The sequence below is a fragment of the Mus caroli genome, chromosome 17 (genome assembly GCF_900094665.2).
Source record: "Mus caroli chromosome 17, CAROLI_EIJ_v1.1, whole genome shotgun sequence".
Taxonomy (NCBI): Eukaryota; Metazoa; Chordata; class Mammalia; order Rodentia; family Muridae; genus Mus; species Mus caroli.
The window spans coordinates 71,188,493-71,212,711 of record NC_034586.1 but is presented as its reverse complement, the minus strand read 5'-3'; the positions used below and the strand labels follow the sequence as shown (position 1 = coordinate 71,212,711).

The following is a 24,219-nucleotide window of genomic DNA, read 5'->3' as shown; positions in this document are numbered from 1 at the left end:
ACACATGTACGTGTGGGAGTGTAAGTCATGAAACTGGGAAGGGGCCACGGGAGGGGGAATCTTAAAGGGTAGGGAGCAGAAAAGCAAGCATAATTGAAGGCATATGACATGAAAGCACAAGAGACACTGCTGGGGACGGGGCAAACATGAAAGTGGGGACAAGCAGGCCAGGGAGGAACGTGGGGACCATGAAGCACAAAGTAATGTGTGAAACCTCCATGATGAAACACATTACTTTGTGTGCTAACTTTAAAAACCAACAGAAAATAAAAAGAAAAACTAGCAAAAATCAGTCCTGTTGGTAGAAGGTTTTCCTCTTATCATTTTCATAGATAGGACAAGGAAAGGCAGCTCATTTAATACTTGCTTATTTCTCAGTATGAGTTCTTCCTTTTCTATAAGGCCTCTGACTCTTTTAGTTCTTCTGATAATCCATTGCACTGGCAATCTGAATCCTAACTTTCGTTTTGACTTCAGTTCCGCTCCTCCCCCTCCAACCCATCATCTAGTATCACCTTCATCAGGTGGCCCGAGCGTTAATACCATATGCATGCTCCTCTGCCAAGCCCTAAAGGCTCCCTAAGATTTCCTCTTTGCGTTTACTCTTTGGCTTGATGAAACCCTTTAAAAGCTACCAACACTTTGCAGCTCTGTACGGTAAACACTGTACACAAATATTTTGTTTTCAAAGAAGTCACCGATTAGCAAGGAACTGTCTAAAAAGTTTGACGACAGGAACCAGAGGCGAATTCCCAGACTTTTTTCCAGGAAACTGCTTAAAAAGAGCAACACGAATATCTGGAGCTAGAGAAACATATGCGTTCAATTTGGATTTTACTTCTCGAAGCATTCATTTCTGAGCTATGCCTTTAGTAACTCTGAGCTGAAAGCCAGACTATATTTAAGTTGGATTTCTTTCATGGGTCCAGAATGCCATAGAAATTCACAGTTTGGCATGTGCAAGTCAAAACGTGAAACTGAAGTGTGTTCTGAATCTCTTGCGTACCCTGCTGCATTCCTGAAGAGACTATTAACATGGAATTTCCATATTGCCTGCACATCACCATTAGTTTTGTGGGACAAAGAAAAATCATAATCACACTTCTGACTGAAGAAAACATCTTAACTTCAGAACACTAGATGAGGCTGTCAAAGTTTATGCCTATTACATGGCTACTCAACAATGGTCCCTGGGTAGTAACTTTGCCATCCATTAAATTTTAAGCATTAAGACGAGCTCTGAAACTGGCACCTCTCAACAGAGCACTGACATAATCATGAGATCAGGGAATGGGGGACAGAGTAGAAAGAACACAGAGCTGCCTCCAGCGACAGAGCGAAAGGGACCACTTAAAGGCAGGTGAGCCTGCATGCTTACACAAACAGCCTAATAGGAGAAAACGAGCAATGGAATTGGTTCTTACACAACCCTTACACAGCACCCTGCTTCTGAAATACCAGTGAGGGGGCACTTCTCACCTAACCCAATTAGATCCCTGGGACTTAACATGGTGGAAGAAGAGAACTGATGGTCTCTTGTCCTGTCAGCAAGTTGTCTTCAGACATACACAACATGTGGATATGCATGAGCATGCTCAAACACACACACACACACACACACGTACGCACGCACTCACATTAAAATTAATTTCATAAAAGAGAAGTGCATGTCATGTATTTGGACTCAAAGGTTTTCAAACTGACCCATTCCCTTCTCCTGGAAAAGGGACTGTGACAGAGAGCAAAGTCAATTTATTAATGATTGATCGCCATTAATCACCATACTTTTGGAGTAGTCACGTCTTTGAAAGTTGACCTCAAACCACAGACAGGAATTTTATGGACTGAGAAAACATGGTGCAATTAATGAGTCAGATGACTGAGCGAGTTTGGGGGGATTTGACTCTAGAAATGAAATGATAAAATGTTCAGTATGAGCTCTTGGGCCATTTGTACTAAGACTTGGTTTTGCCTCTATTTAGCCAAAAGAAATTAGAAAAGAAAATATCACTTTTCAGCCAAAAAGCCTATAATAAAAACCAGGATTCAAATTTCTTAGGTTTTTTGAGTTTTTTTTTTCTTTTCATCTCCTGGCATTTTTATATAAATCAAGATTAATTTTGTTTAAAGTTCTAAAATGGAAATATTTTGACAGAAATGTGTAATTTGAATGTTCCTTCTCCACAGCATCAAATCCGAGCACATTTAATTTCGACACTGGAAGAACTTAAAAAACCCAATTTCAGTTATTGCATTATGACTGCAAATAAATACCTAATAGCAAATGAGGTACATGAAGTTTATTTAAATCTGGGGATCAATGAGGAAATTCATTCTAAAAGACCTTGAGGCAAAGGCCCATGTCTTTCATATATGACACATAGGGGAATATGGCCAGTGACATACTAATAAAGTATTATATGACTCTAGTACTGTATCTCAGAGCGAGAGCAACTTTTCTGTCAAGGATATATTATCTGGAAAATATCAGATAACCATATCAGGGGAGAGATCATTTTTGTCAATCAACAGTAATAATAATAACAACAACAATATACATTATCTTATTATATTATTTACTTTGAATATTATTCACAATTCTATAATGGCAGAGGAACACAAACCATATACTTGTGCATCAGAAATAAACATATGCAAATGTAGATATAAGTATAAATTTTCAGTGGAAAATAAAAATGAATTGGTTAGTTGTTCATTCATTTTCCATTCATGCATTCCTTTATTTTCTTTAGTGTTGGGTGTTGATCCCGGGGCCTCTCGCATACTAGGTAAGTGTTTTACCACTGAGCAATGTCGTCAATGCCGTGGACTTATTAAGACTGATGAGTGCTGGTAAACCTGTGGCAGCCATAAGATGCAGCTGAAAACATTGGGCACAGGATCTACCCCAAAGTCAAACAGCAAGTCAATACGTTTTCCTGTAGCACAACTGTTTAACCTCACTGTCTTCTTGTGTTACAAAAGCTGTAGGTTCAAATCTCAGCTCCACCCTTATTAGAGAGGAGCATGCTCAATAGCATCCGAGTCTCAGTTATTCACATACAAACGGGATATAAAGAAAATCACCTTTCATGTTGCTGTAAGAATTGAAAGAGATACCGACAGTGAGAGCTCAGTTTAAGTTATTACGGTAGTACATATTAGTACTTCGGTTGTGCTACTGTGTTCTTACAAGCACCTGTGTCAATTATATTGCTGTTTGGGAGAATAAATGCTGATAAGGACTTAGAAAAATATTAACTTCTATGCTTCCCTCTTTTAACATAATCATTAATGAACTTCTTTTGGAAGAAAGAAAGAAATGGTAGGTACTGGGCAAAAGCAGGTATCATAAAAAGGACAAATAGTATCTTTGAAGCAAATGAAATACATTCATGATAGACACAAACAAACTAAAAGATAATCCTGAATTAAGTACCCATGAGGCTGGGCAATGGAAGGCCCAGCAAGGCACAGGTGACCTCAGAATCATACAAAGTGAGCATGTGGCTCATGACATGTGCAAGTTTTGGTTAATCCAGTGTGGTTCCAAGCAAGACATGCCTATGTTTGATGCAGAGCTCAGAAACACACTTTCGTAATAGAAAATGGCGTCAGTTCCATCTGAATAAAGCAAACAGAACCACAGCTTATTGTGAGGAAGGGCTGCAGAGCCGAACACCTAGGTATGCAATAAAAGGGGAAGAGACGTGTACCTTGACAGCCCTTATTGTCATTCAGCTGGAATCCATCCGGGCATGTGCAATCATAGGACCCCGCAGTATTGATGCAGTCACCTCCCTGGCAGACACTGCTGTCCTCCAAGCATTCATTGATATCTGCAAGCCAGTGCACATGATAGGACTAAGTAAGCAATATAAGGAAGATTATACATGTTATATGTACACACACACACACACACATAACACACAACATACTTACAGTGCATGATTTCGAATAGATAGGTTTAAATGAACAAGATATTTAAATGGATAGGATATTTTAAATGAACTATTTTGAAATAAGGTTTAGCTTTTCTGTGGCTTCGTTATTTTAGTGATGGAGTCTAGTTTGTTATGTAGGTCATTATGAAGTTTCTGATCTTCCTTCCTCAGTCTCTTGAGTGCAAAGGCCATCCAGGATTTTAGCTTTGAATCAACACAGAAATGGTATACTTGAGATAGTGTCTAACTGTGCAGCCTAGTCTGGTCTGGAACTCACACTCTTCCTGCTTCAGACTCCGGAGCACCACATAGATGTTTTAAACATTAAATGCAATTAACTGGAAGTGGAAGAGTCACAATTTTTTATTAAATAATAATTTACTCGCTTGTGTTCTACCTAATAGAGAATACACATTTTTTAAAGCACGTGTTGCTAAGTATATCTTAAGCATACTTAAGCTCCTTAAGATCCGGTTTGAAAGCACTTGGCAAGCTCCCCCCACCAAGGGGAACTGTTATTAAAACCAGAATTCCAAGTGCCATTGTATAAAATAAAATAAAATAAAACAATAAGACATTAAACTGCCTTATGGTATAGAAATTTAACATAAGAATCATTGCAAAAAACCCAATTACCTGACAAAGGAGTGTTGCTAAGTTTAGAGGTGATATGAATTTAGAGAAAAGATCTGAGGATAAGCAAAGGTCTTCCCAACAGCAAGAACTTACTTGAAGTCTCAGCAATAGAATGTGGGGGAAGGGGGAACCTTTGCACATAAAATCAACTGGATTAGAATCCTAATTAAGTCTTAGGGACTCTCATAAATAGACTGTGTGGATTTTAACAACTACATATAAAGCATATGTCCAACTGCAAGGGCTTGACACAAACACTGAGTTCTGACTGTGATGATGTGAGACAGTTTGGGAGATACAGAGACTCCTGTCAGGCAGGTGTTTCCAGAGACAGTTTATTGCCACGGTGACTGCTCGTCAGAGATCATCACCCCTAACACACTCTACAAGACCCCCTGTGTCTGAACAAGGTTTAAATAAGCAGTGTTCAACAAAGCCAAGAACCAAATTTGTCTCCTAACTAATTTGGCATTTATGGCAACTCTTGCAAGTAGTTCTGATGCTTGCTAATACAGAGGAGAATTTCAAGGAGGAAGTGAATATAGAAAGATGGATATAGTGTTCCCAACACTCTCCACTGTCTTGCTGAAGGATGAGGATGCTGCATTTATGTTCCTTCATTGAACCAAATTAACTAACTAAGGGGCTGCTATAAAAAAGGAGAAGGGACCAGCTCTCCCAACTACCACAGGTGCTAAGGGGAGGGGGCATCACCCCTGCACCCACACCATCTCAAGGCAGATGAGTGGAGTGGCAGGGCCAGCTCCCCTGTGCTCTTTTTGCCCTTGAGGATAGCTCACCTACTCCTCACCCTGCCCCCTCACTGGCTGCAGCACTCAGGAGAGTGACCCTGCACCTTGCCTGGCCAGTGCAGTTGAGCTGGCTCTGGAGGCATGGGTGCGGGTGAGCAGGCAGGAGGGCATGTGAACAGGAGAGCTCAACCTGCCTCCTGCCTACCTGGGTAGTGGGTGGCTTCGAGCTGGAGCAGTGCTGGAGAGCTCACTCTGGTGGTGTGGCTAAGAGAGAGGCAGTGAGCTGACCAGTTCAGCTACCACCCAAGCCCAGATCCAAGGCTCTGAGTAGACCCACCCCCAAATCTTCATCATCTGTGAAAGATTGGGATGTGTTGACCCAAAGATCCAGGATCTCCATGACACAGGGCTTCAACAGGATAACTCTGAGGACTCCTGATGAGGATTCATTATTAAAGGTGTCACAGAAACTAGAAGCCTGGAACTCGATCAAATGACTCATTGCAATGAAGACTTGCTAGTGAAGATGTGTGGACAGAGAATATATTGTAGGACACACTGTGACATTCTACAGCTTCCACGATGAGATGTTTTCTATGCTTTGTGTGTCTGTCTGTCTGTGTGTGTGTGTGTGTGTGTATTTATTTGAGGGGGAGGTTTAAGGACAAAGAGCAGTTGAGGGCATGGAGAGATAATCCATCCTGGGCTGCAGGATGTGAAATCCACAAATAATCATTTAAAAAGTTTTTTTTAATAGAGTTTTATAACCTCACATGCGGAGGTGTGAATAAAAAGTCTTCCTAGGAATTAGGAAACACATTTTCCACAAAGTGACAGTGGACTTTGGTCACTTCCCCCCACTCTGCATTGCTAAATCACATGGTCCATTTTGGTCTTCTTTTGCCTGAAAGTCATGCTTCGTTGAATCTGTATCTGTCTCCCTCCTTAAAGCCTCTTTTTTTTGGGGGGGGGGAGCTCATCCACAGCCCAGCTCTCCTCCTTCATATGTGAATTCTTCCCTTCCCTCTGCTGGCTCCTACCCATTTCTTCACTTGTATGTGTCTCGAGGCCTAGGAGGTCTTCTCTTTTTCAGGAATCCTTCCTCTTGAGTGACCTCAGTCTCATGGCTTCAAACACTATTGCACTGCTGATGGCTCTAGAGCCCAGAGCTCACCCCTCAAATTTATATATTAATATAGAATTGATTGGATATCTATACTTGAGCAGGCACTCTCAGATTGAAAATTGAACATGTCATGTGGAACACCTAATCTCCACAGAATCTGCTCCTTTGGGCCTCAACACCTGCTATTACTTTGAATTCGATCTCTTCTCATAAATATTCCAAAGTCAGTGACAGTGACGCGAGGAAACTACTACTCCCCTTATTTAAAATCATCCATGTTTGGAACTCCACGCACAGCCTACTTTGCAATAGTTCTGGGGATTTAACAAGCTATGCCTTTGACTTACTTATCATTCCCACCATTAGCTTCCTCGCTAGAATGAAAGTAATCCCACGAGAGCGGAAATTTCTAGTTTTTATACATGTGCTGTACCTATTATGCAGGCTCCTACCAACTCAACATTAAATGATTGGGATGAATGAGTACATAAAGGAATGATTCTGACTTGAAAAGAAAAATTATGACTTCTCACTGTTTTGTGGTTGCTGCTGTTGTTGTTCATATATTAATCACAAAGAGATAGGGGGTTCAGGATGACCATGAAATGTCAAGTTATGTTCTGAGACTCTCCCAAAGAAGTTACAGGGAGCAATGTTAGAGAGGCCGGGGAGAAGGATCAGGAAGGCGTGGGGCCTTTTGTAAGCTGAAGGACCTAAGAACTGGGACAAAGAGGGCCCCAGCATAATTCTGAACATACTGCTCACAGATGGGCAGAAACACTTGGTTTCTGAATCTCAGAGGAGGCAGTGGGCCTTCAGGAAAATACTGCATGAAGATCAGGTCTCTACCAAAAATTACAGGAAAAAATTATACATGTAAATATAAAGTCTAACAAGAAGCATGGTTCTTCTTCCCATAGCTGGGAGAGGTATGTGAACACTTGTAGCCAGTTAATTATGGCAAGATACATTCTGCCAGCGAGGGACGGAAACAGGGCTAGGTGGGAATTAGTGGGCTGAAGTGCTAATGTAGTTTCAAAGGCAGTTCTGAGTTAGTTGGATGGACTCCAGTCCTATTTATAACCCAAACACTGGGGAAATTAACCCTGACTTTAAGAGAAATGAGCTTCATTACACATCCAAAGGAAAATTTCCTGTGGAATGTAATTATATCTTATAAACATATATATTAATAATACAGAATATGTTGGCCAAAGGTTTTTATTTGGCTTGCCATGCAATGAGTGTTTTTAGAATAAAAATCTTGGGCGTTCTGATGACATACTTACATGTTTAAAAAAATCCAGGATAGATGAACATATTCTGTGGTGGATACTATCAAAATTTCAGGCATAGTTCGGGCTGAAAAGATGGATCAGTGGATAAGAACGCAAGCTGCTCTTTGAAAGGGCCTGGGCTCAATTCTCATTACCAATACAGCAGCTCACAACAGTCTGTAACTCCAGTCCCAAGGGAACTGGTGCTCTCTTCTTGCCCCCACAGGCAATCTGTACACATGGTACACAGACGTACACACAGAAAAATCAATCATACATGCAAAATTTTTGGAAATTCAAGCATGGCCTGATAAACTTCTTGCCTTGGCCAAGAAGCAAGTCAGAAGAGTATAGTGGTCAGTCTAGGTCCCTCATATGTTTGTATGGAGCATGCTGCTTACTGACTTCCCAAGAGAACTTTCCATGGCAGGCTCTCCACAACACAGGGCTCCCTCCAACACAATTGCCACTTCTTCCTTTGATGCAGCCATGTCAAATCAGTGTCCCATTTATTGAATAAAATATAATTTGTCAGATATCATCTGGCTCATAAATAGACTTGACTACTTGTCTATTTTTATTAGCAATACTGATGATGTACATTTTGTCCACACTATTAACCCTTGAAAAATATTACCTTAGGTAACTCCTAAACGCTGACTTACTGATACATAGACAACACACATTTTAAAGCCATTGAAATTAGACTCAAATTGCGCTCCCCCAGAAGGACTGGGGTGTTTTATACTCCTAGTAGCAGCAGAGACAAGGGACTCAGCCACTTTGAGAATACTTGTACCAAGTTGTCTTATAAAAACTGCTGCACACACTTGCCCTTCATGTGGGTCCTGAACAACTGGAGCAGCAGCTATCTCAAAAGCTGTTGTCTGTAGGAGGGATATATTCTACTAGCTGGGCTGCCTTATCTGGCCTCAGTGGGAGAGGAAGCACCTAGCCTCACAGAGACTTAAAGTGCTGGAGGGTGGGGGAATAGCCAGGGGGCCCCCACCCACAAGAGGAGGAGAGAAAGAAGGGAGGGGGACTGTGAGAGGGATGACCAGGAGGGGAGCAGTGAGTGGGATGTAAAGTGAATAAGCAATCAATGAATCAATCAATCAATGCTGCACACTACAATCCACAACAGTACTTCCTCAGCTAACTGAACTAGGAGTGAAAAGGATGGTGGACCACTCAAGGCTCTGACAGAAGATCATTCTTGAAAATGGTCGAGGTAGTTTGAGTAAATCTGTCTCCCCTTCGATTTCTTCCTGTCTGATACTTTGGTTACGGCAACAAGAAAACTATCACTACCCCTCCCTCTGATACACTGATGCTTCGTGTGAGAGACACAGCTTGGATGCTTGCTTCTGGTTCCACTACTGACAAGTTGTTAATGCACTAAGAGACAGGTGAGCTGGGGACTGTTCTCTAGATGACCCCCGAATACACAGAATGTTCTCGAATGATAAACTGGTGTCGAGAGAGAAAGAGTGTGTCAGGAGAAAATACTCCTGTGTATAAGCTGGCCAAGCTGCCTTGAACACCTCATACAAGCCACAGTCAACTCTCAATGCTAGATACGTAGGATACCTTGGAGAAGTCCTTTATTTAAAAAAAATCAGCTCTTAAAAGCCCTCAGCTGGGATGAGAAATTAAGCTGTGTTTGCTTGGTTGGGCCATTAGGAGGACAGTTTTGTAAAAATGAGGAATTACTGTTCAGAACCACGCACCCAGATTAAATTATCCACCACTGGTACAAAGACTGTACTGTACTCTCCTCGTTTCTCTGTCCCATTCATATGGCACTGGAAGACACACTTTGCAGGGAGCTAACCCTCATGAAGGCAAAAGCAGAGCTCCCACTCAGCAGGTACAAAGATTGCCTCAGACTGTACCATGTTTTGGTCCTGAGGCAGGAGGTGATGCTCACCCTCACAGTGGTCTCCAAGTACAGATGCTCTGTAACCCTGGTTGCACACACACTGGAAGGAGCCCTCTGTGTTCCTGCACTGCCCGTGAGAACAGAGGTGACGGTGCTCGCATTCATCAATATCTGTGAGAAAAACAGCACAGAGGAACCCATCATTTGCCTCAGAATAGGTACGGTGGTAGTTTCTGGTTTACAGTTGAGCAGGGCCTTTCATTAAGCGATGTGCACTGAGCTCAAATTAAAGGTCATTCTACAATAGGGGGAATTCTGAAGAGCTCAAAAATGTAAACTGCCTGGACATGTAGGGTTCACTGTTTAAACATAGGTAGCAAATACTTTGCTGTAATTTGCGATACATTCACTTTTAATACTGGGTTTGGAAGTACACAGGCTTATAACAGCCTAAAGCAAAGGACCCTAAGTTATAGTACACAGGCCAAATCTAACCTGCTAGATCTAATACCACTGCATTTAATACCACTCTGGATAGTCTCACATTTGGTTTATTACAGAAAAGATTTGTTGACCTCTGTTCTGAAGTAGTGCAAGCACATATACATCATCATTTTCTTGCATTTCTAATCTATCTATTGGGCTCTGGGCAACTAACTAGGATTCATTCCTTGATATGTTTATTCGTCTATTCTCATCTATTCTTCATCTCCTTAAAAAAAAGATATTCTGGTCAAATCTAATAACGCCCCCCCCATATCATTTGCTACTCCACACTGCTACTCATTCCTGCTGGAGACACACATCCTCAACTTGAGTATCATTTGTTTCAGTCACATGATCCTGAGTTCAGACACTTACCTGACATGTATCATAGCTACATTTATATGACACAGAATATACTGCATGAATCCAAATGCTTTGCCTTCATTGTTACATTGAAATAACAGACTTCCTGGGGCAGCGGTTGTGCTTAGCACATTCTTTATGACGTTTGAGATAACTTCTTGCAGGAGGTTGGCACTCAGATCACATTAATTGTGAAGATTTTTTTTTTTAACATTTGAAAGCATTCTCTCTCTCTCTCGCTCTCTCTCTCTCTCTCATTTTTGCCAGTGTTTCTATAAGATGTAACACACATATCCCACAGGAATCTGGCTCATTTTTCTCCCCCCCCCCAGGTAGTCATATCTTTGATTAGATGATCAGAGCATTCAGCCACTAAAGTAGTTTTTTTCCATGTTGATAATCTGGCTCAGAGGTGGTTCTGAACATATCTGACTCATCACTGAATGGGACCCAAGAGGCTTTGCAAAGGTCTCTGAATGTGGTAGCCTCTATCCGCTCATTTATAAGTAAATGGGTTCTGGGATTATAAAGATAAAAATAGCAAGAGGGATTCTGGAACAAGTTGCTTAACTTAGCCATGTCTATGCATGTGCTTGTGTATGTCCTGCCATTGCGCGCTCCTAGAGTGGTTAGGCCCTTGATGTTCTAGCAAGGGATGCCTGCAGAAGGCTACAGCAGTCATAGAGATGCCTCTGGACTTATCATCAAGTACTCTTGCTTCTCTAACACTATCAGTGGATGGGTTTGCTAATGGATGGGTCTTTATCTCTGAGAACAGGGGCACATTATTTCAGTGTACCAAAATCAGCCTTAAAAATACTGAAGCTAAATACACACTGAAATTATTAACATGCTATAGCACAATGCCAGGCCAGTATAACAACGTCCTAATTGTGAAACCCCATGAAAGGTCAGAATTAATTTAAATTCTTAAATGGAAGTGACTTTATGTACTAAGGAGTTACATAGACAGCAACAACCTTTCTTCCTAATTCTGATGCTTGGCCACCAATACCTTATTTTTCTACTTTAACTCACTTCATTTTGCTTTATTGGCTTGTCTGACTTATGTGGAATTACATAGGTTTCTGACACTATACCGACATAGGCCAGGTCACTCACCCTGGTCTCAGTAGTTCACCATGCCACGCACACCTACCTTCGCATTGGTCTTTAGCCGCTGACAGCTGATAGCCCTGTCCACAGGTACACCGGAAGGAGCCATCGGTATTTCTGCACTGCCCATTCATGCATAGATTCCCTTGTTGGCATTCATCAATATCTGTTAACATAAATGAGGACAATTAGTTTTCTGAAAGAGTCTCACCCACAGGAGAAAAATGGTAATCCTGACAATGTGGTCTGGGCTTATTGCCATAAAACAGTAGGACTTTGGCTAACCACTAGAAACTTTACCAACCCAGTATATTGAAATGTGTAAGTTCAATGATTCCAAAAGCAAGTTACAGCTCTGCACAATCTTACTCTAATACTTCAAATAAAGCATAAAGGTGACATAACAGCTTAGAGTTGAAAATGGAAGGCAGACAACAAAGCACACAGTAACAGCTACTAGATTCTGTAGGCCCGCTCTACCGTATGAAAGACAGAAACAAAGCAAGCAGGGGTAAACAAATACGAATCCGGGCACGTACAGAAGGCAACAGAAGAATACACTTTCTTTATAACTTCAACGGTAAGGTCAAAGAGTTGTGTTAACTAAGACTAATCTCTTTCTCAAAGTAACACTAAAACCATCAACCATGGGAGGTATGTGACAGATGATGATAACGGGAGACTGAGAGAAAGTGGTGCTTGAGGATTTAATATAGAAAGCATCCAGTGATCCAGGCACAGGCCCGCAATTCCAGCATTTGGAGAGGTTGGACAAGGAAGACCATGACTTCCATCTCTGTGGAGACACAGTGAAACCTTTCCTCAAAAAAAAAAAAAAAACCTAAACAAATATTGCATGTTTTCTTTCATATTACGAATCTAGCTTTCTTTCTTTCTCTCTTTCTCTGTATATATGTATTTCTATGTATACACACATAGACATGCACATACGAGTGTGGATTTAGGGCATAGATGTAGAGATGGGAGGATGGCAGTGATCTCAAAGGGGGTAGAGGAGAAACCAGAGAGAGAGACAGAGTGTGCACCATGAAGCAGTAGAGAGCAATATTCTGGAAAGAATCAGAGAAAGGAGAGTAGAGAAAGGAGGCAGAAGGGAAGAGTGAAGTGTGCCAACAGAGTATGAAAATGTCACAGTGAAATCCATCTTTTTATACTGGCCAAACATCAAGTACAAAGTAAATGACCCTGGAAAAAAGAACAAAGAACCTTGACGAAAGTTAGCACAACTGAGAACAAGTTAACATTACAGAGAAATGCCACCAAGCATCAGTGCATGTAGAAGAAGAGAGAGGATGGCAGGAAAGCACGGTTTCATCTATTCCTTGGACATTTCTAGCAAAAACGGGTTTGTTTTCCACGTGGTTCTCTTTGTCTACTGTAAGGATGTATACTGCTTGTCAACTTGACATGATCTAGAACCATCTCAGTGACAAATCTCTCAGCACGTGTAGGAGGGATTGGCAAGATGAGGTCAATTGGGATGAAAAGGTCCACCCTAGCTGCCAAACTATATAAAGAGGAGACAGCAAGTCTATCCCCAGCATTCATCCACTCCCATCCCCCACCTGCTGACTGTTGATACAGCATGACCAGACATCTCGAGTGCCTACCACCAAGACTTCCCCATCTTGCTGGACTGTACTCTCAATCTCTGAGTCACAATAAGCCCTTCCTCTCTCGGGCTGCATTTTCCACGCCTTTTCCCCAGCAAGGCAGAAAGTAACAAACACAGCTACTGGGCTGGTCTGTCCTCATTGACAATTCTGTCTTGCTTCACCTGTATTATCCCAGCCTGAGCATGTTCAGCTGGACAGCCAGCAATCCATAAGAATTCATAATGATTACAAACATGGTACAATTGTTCTTCACCACCTAACCACAGGCCTCTGAGGGTAGGAAGAGAAGAGCAGATGCCAAAGTCTCCAGCCCTTGCTGACCTAAACTGCAACGTCTAAAGTGACTAAGGGAGCTGTAGAGAAGCCACCCACGTTCTGTGATAGACATACAACTGTTGCTTGGCTCTAAAAGCCAAAAATACAAAGGTACCAAAAAAATGCATCTGAAAGTGTTTACCAGCAATCCCTACATAGCCCTTTCCCTCCAGTATGATTGGCAGTTGCCTGTTACCTGAGCAAAGTTGGGTTTCTTGTTTTCTTTTGTTTTTTGTGTGTTTGTTTGTTTGTCTGTTTAAGACAGGATTTCTTTGTGTAACCTTGGCTGTTCTGGAACTAGCTCTGTAAGCCAGGCTGGACATGAACTCACAGAGATCCTCCTGCCTCTACCTCTTGAGTCCTGGGATTAAAAGTGTGTGCCCCCACCACCTGGCACAAAAATAAGCTTTTTTAAATTAAAAGAAATACCACTTAAGAACTAGAAATGGATATTGTCGTATTTAATAGTAAATAGTAATAGTGAAAAATATTCAGGACAGTTTATTGAATATTTCTAAGCCTACAGATAATTAATTTTAGCATAGAGGTTTTGTTTTTTAATAAGAGATCTGCCAAAATGTTTTTAGATTTTAATGAGAAGTTAGAAAAACTGTGACAATACATTGGAATATTATGGGGCCTTTACAAATGTTTGGAGAGTGAACAAGGGCATGTAAAATAGTATATAACATACAACTGACAAAAGGCAGATGAAAACTATGCATTTCACATACAGCATTCAAGAGCTGTGATATTTCTAAATCCACTACAAATTTACCTGCAGCAAGGAGCAAATATGCTTCAAGGAGAGGGACGGAAACAAACACAGGTAGCATGGTCCATTTTTAAGGCCAACCACGCAGTTCTGCTCATGGAGGAAGTTTAAACACAATGGGATGTGTGACCATGGCATTACCTTGACAGTGTCTATGGTCTGGTGTGGGGCTGTAGCCCCTGTGGCAGGAACACATGTAGGACCCTTCCAGGTTGGTGCAGGAACCATTAGTACAGACCTTAGGCTGCAGGCACTCGTCCACATCTTGCACGATGTTGCATAATGGAAAGAAACAAGAAGAGAGGGAAAGAGAGTGTGAATCAACCTTCAGAAGACCAGGCAGCTTCTTCAACTTCCCAGGTGTCCCAACTGGAACCACAGCTGTGCTGTTGTGTGTGCTGCTTCGGGGGCCTCATTCACTCTGACTGAAGAATGGACTGAATGATCTGAACAAGTAAATGTAAAAGCATGGAGGGCCTGCTGTGAGTGAGGCTGCAGGTGGGGATGGGGATCTTAGGACAGTATGTCCTACAGAATAAGGTCTCTCTTAGAGAAGGTCTGGGGACCATTCTGGGAGTTGATGGGTTCAGGAGGATGGGAGGCCCTTCAGACAAAAGCTAGTGACTCAGAGCCCAGAAAGATGCAGGGCCAACAAAGCCATAACTGAAGGAGGAAATTCTTACACACCTCTGTAGGGCAGTGAATTGGCATGATAAAAACCAGTCCAGGGATGCTTCTTGATAGGTTAATTGAGCAGCTAGAAGATAGCCCGTAGATTATACAAACAGAAACTACAAAGTAGAAACTACCACTTATGGAGCTGCACAGGATAGTCTCCATAATTGTAGCAAAATTAACAGGGGGAAGGTATTTCAGAGAGGAAGGAGCTGGCACTTAGAGAAGCTCAGTAACTCATTCAAGGTCACGGGATTAGAAGATTTTGATGGTTCTGGGGCTAGGGTGGTGATTTAATGGTTAAGAGCATTGGCTCTTCTAGAGGACCCAGGTTCAATTCCCAGAACTCATACGGCAGCTCACAACATTGGTAACTCTAGTTCCAGAGGACCAGAGGACCAGATGCTCAGTTTTGACCTTACAGGGTACTAGACCCACATGAAACACTCACACACATGAAATAAAATGCAATTTTAAAAAGAAAGAAAGAAAGAAAATGGTGGTTCTGAAATTTGAACCCAAAGCCCATTAAAAACAAAACAAAACATAACAAAACCCTTTAATTCGTTTCTGTCATAGACAAAGTTAAAACCAGTGAAAGAGATAGGATGAGTTTGGAGTATTTTTAAGTATTTGCTAGCCATATTTATATTGAAAGTAACTGTTTAAATTTTCACTTATTTCATTTAATAGCCAGCCATTGAGTTCTTACTAGAATATTGCTACTAAAAAGAAAGAGGACTGGAGAGAAAGCCCAACTGGTAAAGTGTTTGCCATACGAGTTTGAGGACCAGAATTTCAAATCCCAGAACCTATGTAAATGTTGGCAGGCATGGTGGCCTCCTGTAACCCTAGCACTTGGGAGGGAAAGACAGGGATTCTCTGAAAAACAGACAGACTACCAAAACCCAGCTCTGCATTCAATGAGATATGTTGCCTCAATATATAAAATCAAGACTGATTGCTGAAGACTCCTAGGATTAACCTTGGACTTCCACATACATGCAGACACATGTTTACATGTACATGTGAACTTTCATATACAGCCAAACCCAGTTTTGAATGCTGCTGCGTCCATTTGAATGCTCTTGGGTCAGTCACTTATAGTTGTTGTGGGAACATACATGGGTGTAGCATTGAAAATCTAAGAAGAAAAGCCTCAGAACTGATAAAATTCCATTTGTCACAGCAACTTAATCTAAGTATTCTTAGCCTATAACTTAATCAAAATATCTTTTTCCCCCCAAAGCCAGAGACACCAAGGATATCATAAAAAACCTACAGAATCTACTAACCTGGACCCATAGAGATTCACAGAGACTGATCTGCCAACCAGACAGTACACATGGGATTGACCTAAGCACTGAGCACATATGTAATAGTTACGCAGCTGGATCTTCATGTGGGACCCCGACAGCAGGAGCAGGGGCTGTCTCTGACTCCATTGCCTGCCTTTGGCTCCCTTTCCCCTAACTGAGCTGCCTTGTCTAGTCTCAATAGAGGGCTTGAAGTGCCTAGGTTGCAACTTGATATGGCAAGACTAGTTGATATCCAGGGGAGGCCCTCCCTCTTCTGAGAAAGGGAGGAGGAGTAAGGGGTGGGGGGAAAGTGAGAGGGACTGTGAGGATGGGGGGGGGAGCTGCAATCCTGCAGTTGAGATATAAAGTAAATAAATAACTTAATAGATAATTAAAATTTTATTTATTTGTTTGTTTATTTATTTATTTTTGATTTTTGGTTTTTCGAGACAGGGTTTCTCTGACAGCTCTGGCTGTCCTGGAACTCACTTTGTAGACCAGGCTGGCCTCAAACTCAGAAATCCACCTGCCTCTGCCTCCCAAGTATTTATTTTTATTTTAAATTGTGTGTGTGTGTGTGTGTGTGTGTGTGAGAAGAGAGAGCATGTGCACATGAGTGTAAGTGCCCACAAAGGTTAGATGATGCTCCCCCACAACCCTTCCCCCATCCTCTCCACCCCCACCCCACCCCCTAGTTGGAAATATAGGCAATTGTGAGCTAGGAGCAGAGCTTAGCTTCTCTGTAAGCGCAGTACACACAATTAACTTCCAAACCATCTCTCCAGCCTAATCAAAACATCAAAAATCACTAAGGCTCTTGAAAGCCTTCTTTCTTTTCATCTTTCCCTGTTCACCAACACAAGGCAGAGCATCAGCTGCCCAGCGGAGTCTTTGTCTTCATTTGGCAACCCAGAGCTCGGCTTGCTCTTATCTTCCTTGCATTTTACAAAGACTGTTTTCTCTCTTAAGGGAGAACTCAGAAATAAAGTTAGACTTAACACACGGCAGAGGCCCGTCTGTGAGGGTGCGCACCGTGAATTCCATGTGTGCACAGGAAGAAGTCACTGGCACTGCCCACGGAATTCACCGTTGCTTTCAAAAATAACCCTAATTACGGTGCACAGATCTGAGTTTCTAACAACAGAAAACAGCACTTCCAGGCTGCCTCATTCCCCACCCTTTCTTTGCTTGTGGGAACCGACTTTTGTAAACACTGAGAGCAAACAACTTGAAAGAGGATGCCAAGAGTTGGAGCCAGAGTAAATAGTGGAAAAGAACGAGCCTAGACACGGGCACGTAAATTCCAGACAGCAGCGAGAGAATGTCGTGTCTAGTATCTGGTTTGGTTTCAAAAATGTTAACAAGTTCAGAAATGTATGGACTCTCTGTTTAATTACTCATGCCCCAGAAAAAGTGATTTACAGAGCCATAGAATGCAACAGTGATGTCTATTCGTAAGGCCATATTTTATTTAAATTGCAGACACTGTGGATTGCCATGCATGGGATACTTACAATGTTGACCTTTTTTTTTTTTTTTTTTTTGAAAGCTACCACCATGATTAATGATGAAATAGAATGCTGTGTAATAGCTAGAGTAGTTTTTAAATGTCTATTCTTTACTTATTAGAGACAAAATTGCATGGAACCAGCCATTTCTTGTAGACATACCAGTTAGAGTCAATCAGGTCCATGGCCTTCATGGAGATTAAGCTCTATACCAGTTAGAGTCAATCAGGTCCATGGCCTTCATGGAGATTAAGCTCTAGAGGGAATAACGTGCAACAGAGAATTCCCCAAGGGATTTCTACAAAGAAGGGAGGTAGATAGAGAGCAGCAGGACATCAACGCTTAACTGAAACATGCAGAACAAAGCAAACTCCATAATCTATCTCAAAACCAGAATTCTTCTCTGGACCACAGAGCCCTACATCCAGCTAGTCAGCCTACTGAACACTGCCTACTCTCTCATAGGAACCTTATAGTCTTCACAGACAAAACTGACTGCATCTCACCTTTCCTTTATGGCAAGGACAAGCATGTGTGGGTCTTGATGCCAACAGAAGGTTAAGGCACCATACTTCTTATTTCTAACCCTTAGGATAGTCTCCCACCAACATACCACAGGAAGCAAGATAGATTCTGCCAACCCACCATCTTCCCCTACCAGGATTACCTCATTTCTACAATAGAAGGAAGTAATCATGTCTTGGTTTCCCATATTAGACTTCAAAGTTCATGTTACTATAGCCTATGGTCATGCAGAACATACATATTACCCAAATTCTTCCAAAGCATTTGCATAATGAGTTCCAATAGTCTTAGCTTTTTATCTCAGGATAGGAAATTTATCAAAAAAAAAAAAAACATAGACAAATGGATTCCACACTCCACATGAGCTGTTAGGGTTTACCAACTTAGTGTCTACCATTTAGTGAATTAAGCTGAATTTCTCAGAGTAAGAAAATGTAGGGGTTTTTTTCCCCCTTAGGTTTACCAGGTTAATTATCTACAAGGTCAGAAGTTCTGGCTATAACAGCTCAAAGATTTATGTAGACATCTCATTATGCTATCACCAGTTCCAAATTGATCCTTATCAACTGCAGAGTCCTGAGAGATTGAGAAATGCTTTGTTCACACTAGGGATACCAGGCCAGCAGGGTGTGTTACTTGAGGCCTCTACTACCCAGAAATGACTTGTCCTTAATAAACTCTGGCTGGCTCTTAGAGCATTCTTTTTCCTTTTAAAAACCTTCTACATCTTGTTTGAACCAAACATTCTACAACACTTTGTCAAGATTAGCACGCAGATCAGTGGTGGGTAAACGCCCCCCCCCCTCCAACTTCTTTTCTCTTTCTGGGAAGATGAGGGCATGCACCTCCCTCAGCCCTCTGGCAACTTTCCATTCCCCACAATTTCACCAAGATGTCTCCCAGCTGACTGGCAGTCCCACCTTGCTAATTCTTACTGCCTTGGGATGTAATTCATGTGAGTCAGGAATGCCTTTTGAATGTTCCTAATATCTTCAGAACATATTGCCTCAAATCCCTGATTGTTGGGCATGAGCTACCAGGTGCAGAGAGGCTCAGGAGGCTCTCTCCTCCCATTCATGCTCTCCTTGGACTAATCTGAGTCTTACACATCACCTGTCAGTTTCTTGGAACTTGCTAGAATTTGTCCCAGAGCAGTAATCTACATGCATTATTTCCTGTATTCTCAAGGAGATGAATCTGTCAACAATATGAGGCAATCATTTCTCTGAATCCATCCAACCACAATTAATTCCTTAGTCACCCACATAGACTTCAGGCAATGTAATCCTTTTGAACTAAAAACAGGAGTGCCATATTCCAGTAATAAAGTCACATAAATGCAGAGGCTAACCACCCCCTCACCCAAATGTGTCCTCAATGCAGTGACCCCTAAACTCTTCGCCATGGGTTATTTTTCATAGGAAAGATAGGAGAATGTATTTGACAGGAAACGGACCATGGAGAAATGAGACACAGATGTTGATTGTGCCAACATGGTGAGGCCATCTCAGCTGTGCTGAAGGTGCAGCAAATCCCAGGAGCTTAGGCCCTGTCAATTCTGATGAAGTTTAAAAAATATGAAATAGTAAGCTGCTGACAAGAACCTGCTACACAACTGACAGAGAATCACTCTTCTTTTTAGAACTTGAAAGGAGCCAAGACTCTCTCCATCCTACACAAGCAGCCAAGGATGACCTCAGAAAATCAATCCTTAACTGCATTCATCCAGCCACAGGCTTCCTACCCCACTCACTTCCCAAAGGAAGACTGCTACTCTCCAGGGAAAGGTTGCCATGGTTAAGGATGCTGCAGAAGTACTTCCAGAACCCCTTAGCTATCACTGGCAGTTCACAGAGGCTGATTCCAGCTTCGTCCTTCCTATGAAGATTTTAATTCCCATAACTGTTGCTTTTATATGGCTTTGCTCATTAATTTGCTGAGTGTATATGAGGGGTGCCCATGATTTTATACAAATTTGTAGACAAAGGACCCGAGATTTTGTTTCCATCCTGTTTCTTACTACATGTGGCTTCCAATAAGATGATTAATCTGTTTGAGACTCAACCCTTGTATCTGTCCCACGGGCTGATGGCTGTGGAGGACCAAGTGAGAAACTTGCTCAAGTCAAAACTATATAAAGAGACATTTCTATTCTTGGTCACACAGCTGTAGTTTCTGTCTCCAAAAGCAAAATTTTTTTCCCTAAGGAGGTGAAATAATTCTACATTGAAATCATTAAAATACTAAAGAAAAACTGGAAGAAAACAACAGAAGACAGAAAGTCTTCCCATGCTCATGGGTTGGCAGAATTAACACTGTGGCAACAGCTGTAGTAGTAAAAGCAAACTGAATACACAATGCACTTCAAACTACATCTTTTTACACAACTAGAGATAAATTCTAAAGTTCATATGAAAGTGCCAAGAACCACAAATAATCAGGTCAATCCTAAGCAGAAAGAGCAATGATGTGGCTACCAACAATAGCTGATCTCAAATTATACTACAGAGCCATTGTAACAAAACTGGTATTAGCATAAAAATGTATGTAGGCCAATGGAACAGACTGGAAGACATTGAAATCACCCACATAATGACAGCCCCAAAGGTTTGACAAAGATGCCACAAACACGATTAGAGAAGAGAGCCTCCTTAGGAATGTTGGGAAACCTGGATATCTACAAGTCGGAGAAGGAAGCTAGATGCATATCTCTCACCATATCTCAGTTCAGAACAGATCAAAGACTTTCTTGTAAGACCTGATACTCTGAAACTGTTAGGAGAAAACATAGAGAAAACATTTCAAGACATAGCCATAGCCAAGGATTTTCTGAACAGGGCCCCAATAGCACAAGTAACAACCCCAAGAGTTGACAAATGGTATTTTACAGAATGATAAGGCTTCAACATAGCAAGAGAAATAATCACAAAAATAGACTACCTACAGAATTCTGAGAAAAATATCTTTACCAACCATACATCAGACATTAGATTGATACCTAGAATATATGGAGAAGTACAAAACTTAAATCGAAAAATACCAGTACTTCATCCAATACATGGGGCCAATGAAATGACTAGACAGCTCTGAAAAGAAACACAAATGGCCAGTGGATACTTGAAAAGGTTTTAACACCCTTAGACACAGAGAAATAACACTGTCTTGAGATTCCATCTCACCATCTCACCAGAAAAGAAATGACCATCAAACCTGGTGAGGATGTGAGGAAAGAGGCTGGTGAGGATGCCAACTGATACAGACTCTGTGGGAATCAATATGAAGATTTCTCACAAGACTAAAGCCAGAATTACAGGATGGCTCAGATAGAACAGTCCTGTGTATATGTCCAAATCAATCTAAGACAGGTAGAGTGAGTGCCCATTCGTGTCTACCACTGAACTACTCATAATAGCTGGAAATTGCAACTAGCTCTGATCTAGGCCAACAAGTTAACCAATAAATGTAGCTATATACGCATGATCTTTTATTTAGTCATAGAAAATGAAATTGTAGAAAAATAGTGGAGCCAAAAGTCATTTTGTTAAGCAAAATAATCCAGACTCAATAAGACATATATGAGATACCTCTCTCTCTCTCTCTCCCTCTCTCTCTGTGTGTGTGTGTGTGTGTGTGTGTGTGTGTGTGTGTATGTGTGTGTTTAAAGAGGACCATGAAAAGGGAAGGAAGAAATCTTAAGTGAAGGACAAGGTGGGGGGTAATTAAATATATATCATATTTATAGACATATTATTTATAGACATATATAAAATAAACAAAATAACAAAAACAAAATCTGTTAGCCCCATGCACCTAAACATTATCAGGAAACCCATCCCTTTGCCTGGTAAATTAAACAAAATAATAGAGTGGTGAATTTTGTTGTTTCCGCACTTTTGTGTCTTCTCTCACATCCATGGACACACAGTCCAGAGCTCACTGCATTGATTAGAAGACTCCTTTGCTATACAATGAGCAAAGCATAAGGCTGGTGTTTATTCATCTACTACATTAAGTCAAAAGGCTTCTGTAGCACCGAGTCTTCAGTTTCAGAGCCATGTAGAAACAGGCACACATGCCCCAAAAGCTATCTCTGAGACACAGATTCTTAACACAAGTTGTAAACCATGTGTTCTCTATGTTTATTCTACTAGGGCTCTGAGCCTGGTCAAGACTGTGAATGCTAAGCTATTCAAATGCCACAGGCCAAACCACACTGAGAAGGCTTTCTTGGGAGCTAGGCTGTTAGCCCAAAGAGATCAACAAAGAAGTAACACTCTGATAAAGTTCAGGCAACTGATGCTCCTAAGTTACATGGTCACAGACTCAACTGTAAGGAAGACATTAAAATGAACCTAAGGGTGGGACACACACTGCCAAGAGCTAAGCATTCTGAGGCGTGAGGGTGTGCATGCAGAAGAATGGGTGGAAAGAGGAACCGTAGCACTAATATAAAAGCCCAACCTATCACAAAGCCCAATGGTCATTAGGAATCATTAATGAGCCCACAGAGATGTATCTCAATCCCTAAGATGTATACCCTATCCACATAAGAAGGCTAAAGTGTTAAGATGAAACCACACAATTAGTTCATATAAAAAAGGAGAGATGGCTCAGCAGTTAAGAGCACTGACTGCTCTTCCAGAGGTCCTGAGTTCAGTTCCCAGCAACCACATGGTAGCTCACAACCATCTGTAATGGGATCTGATGACTTCTTCTGGTGTGTCTGTAGACAGCTACAGTGTACTCGTATAAATAAAAATAAATAATATTGTGAATAAAATATAGGGTGTAAAAAATAAATAAATAAAATTTAAAAACCCATAGAGCTAGAGAGAGAGAGAGAGAGAGAGAGAGAGAGAGAGAGAGAGAGAGAAAGAGAGAGAGAGAGAGAGAAAGAAAGAAAGTTTCAATAGTAGGGGAAGAGTAAACACATGCCATGGGGTTGAAGAAAGCCAAAGTGGCACAGTTATTTAAAGAACAGAGAATGTGACATATTCACTCTATACAGGACTGCTGTGTTTCATATTTCAGGATAACTGTCATAAAGAGACAATACGGCTGGGGAGTTCTACTTATTGAACCCAATCATATGTCAGACCAAGTGCTTCATATCCCTTATTCAATTCTGGTGATTTGTATGGCTATATAAAGGTGTTTCAATCTTTCCTTGGTACTTTACAGATAATGAAACTAAAATTTGAAGGGGTCACGTGGCTCAACTCCCATTTAATTTCAGAGAGACTTAAGAATGAACTGTCAGAGCAACCCCTGGGGAATAGCTCTCATCAGGCACTCCATAAGAGAAGTTGTTGACCTGTAAGCTGATGACCTGCCAGGCTGCCTTCCCTGGTTTCAACTGCCAGCGGGAACTGGCTCCAACCTAGAGTGATGAAACAGTCATTGAAGACTGAACCAGTCTGGCAACAAGAGCAGAGCAAAGGCCAGATCCAAGGAGCAAAGCATCAATGATAAGAGCAGCCATTGGGAGAGGAGTGAAATCTACGGCTCAGGAAGACGCTAGGGAAGGAGAATAGCAAGGAGAGTTGACAAAAGAAACTAAGAGATGATGTGCTAGGTAGAGCAAGGCCCCCACGGATGTCTGAAGTGAACAGTAACTGGTAAGAAAGGAAGCTCCCTGTGTCAAGCACAGGAACAAGACAGCCCCCACCCCAGTCAATACCACCCAAGGCTCACCTATCATGACATACATTCTTTCTCCATTCATAAACCAGGAGCTGTGTTGATAGGTAGGTAGCATCAGAGTGTCCTGTACAAACCCAGGCAGGTCATGAATGACCTTAACAAGTTCAGCATTCACTCAGATTAAAAACATATTAACAAACAAATCCCTGAGAATATAAAGGCTAGAATAGATTCTTAAATTAATTTTTAGTTAGCAGGCCA

The 24,219-nt window shown here is 41.5% G+C and overlaps 1 protein-coding gene across 5 annotated transcripts in view; it reads right to left on the bottom strand.

The window, feature by feature from the left end:
* The window catches only part of Ltbp1 (latent transforming growth factor beta binding protein 1), a 387,543-nt gene that overhangs the window by 66,408 nt on the left and 296,916 nt on the right, over positions 1 to 24,219 (bottom strand). For all 5 annotated transcript variants that reach the window (XM_021185976.2, XM_021185979.2, XM_029471038.1 and 2 more), the window contains 4 exons: positions 14,451 to 14,573; positions 11,626 to 11,748; positions 9,666 to 9,788; positions 3,717 to 3,839 (listed from right to left, as the gene is read on the bottom strand). In XM_021185976.2, coding sequence (XP_021041635.1) covers positions 3,717 to 3,839; positions 9,666 to 9,788; positions 11,626 to 11,748; positions 14,451 to 14,573 — 492 coding nt within the window. The remainder of the gene's footprint in view (positions 1 to 3,716; positions 3,840 to 9,665; positions 9,789 to 11,625; positions 11,749 to 14,450; positions 14,574 to 24,219) is intronic.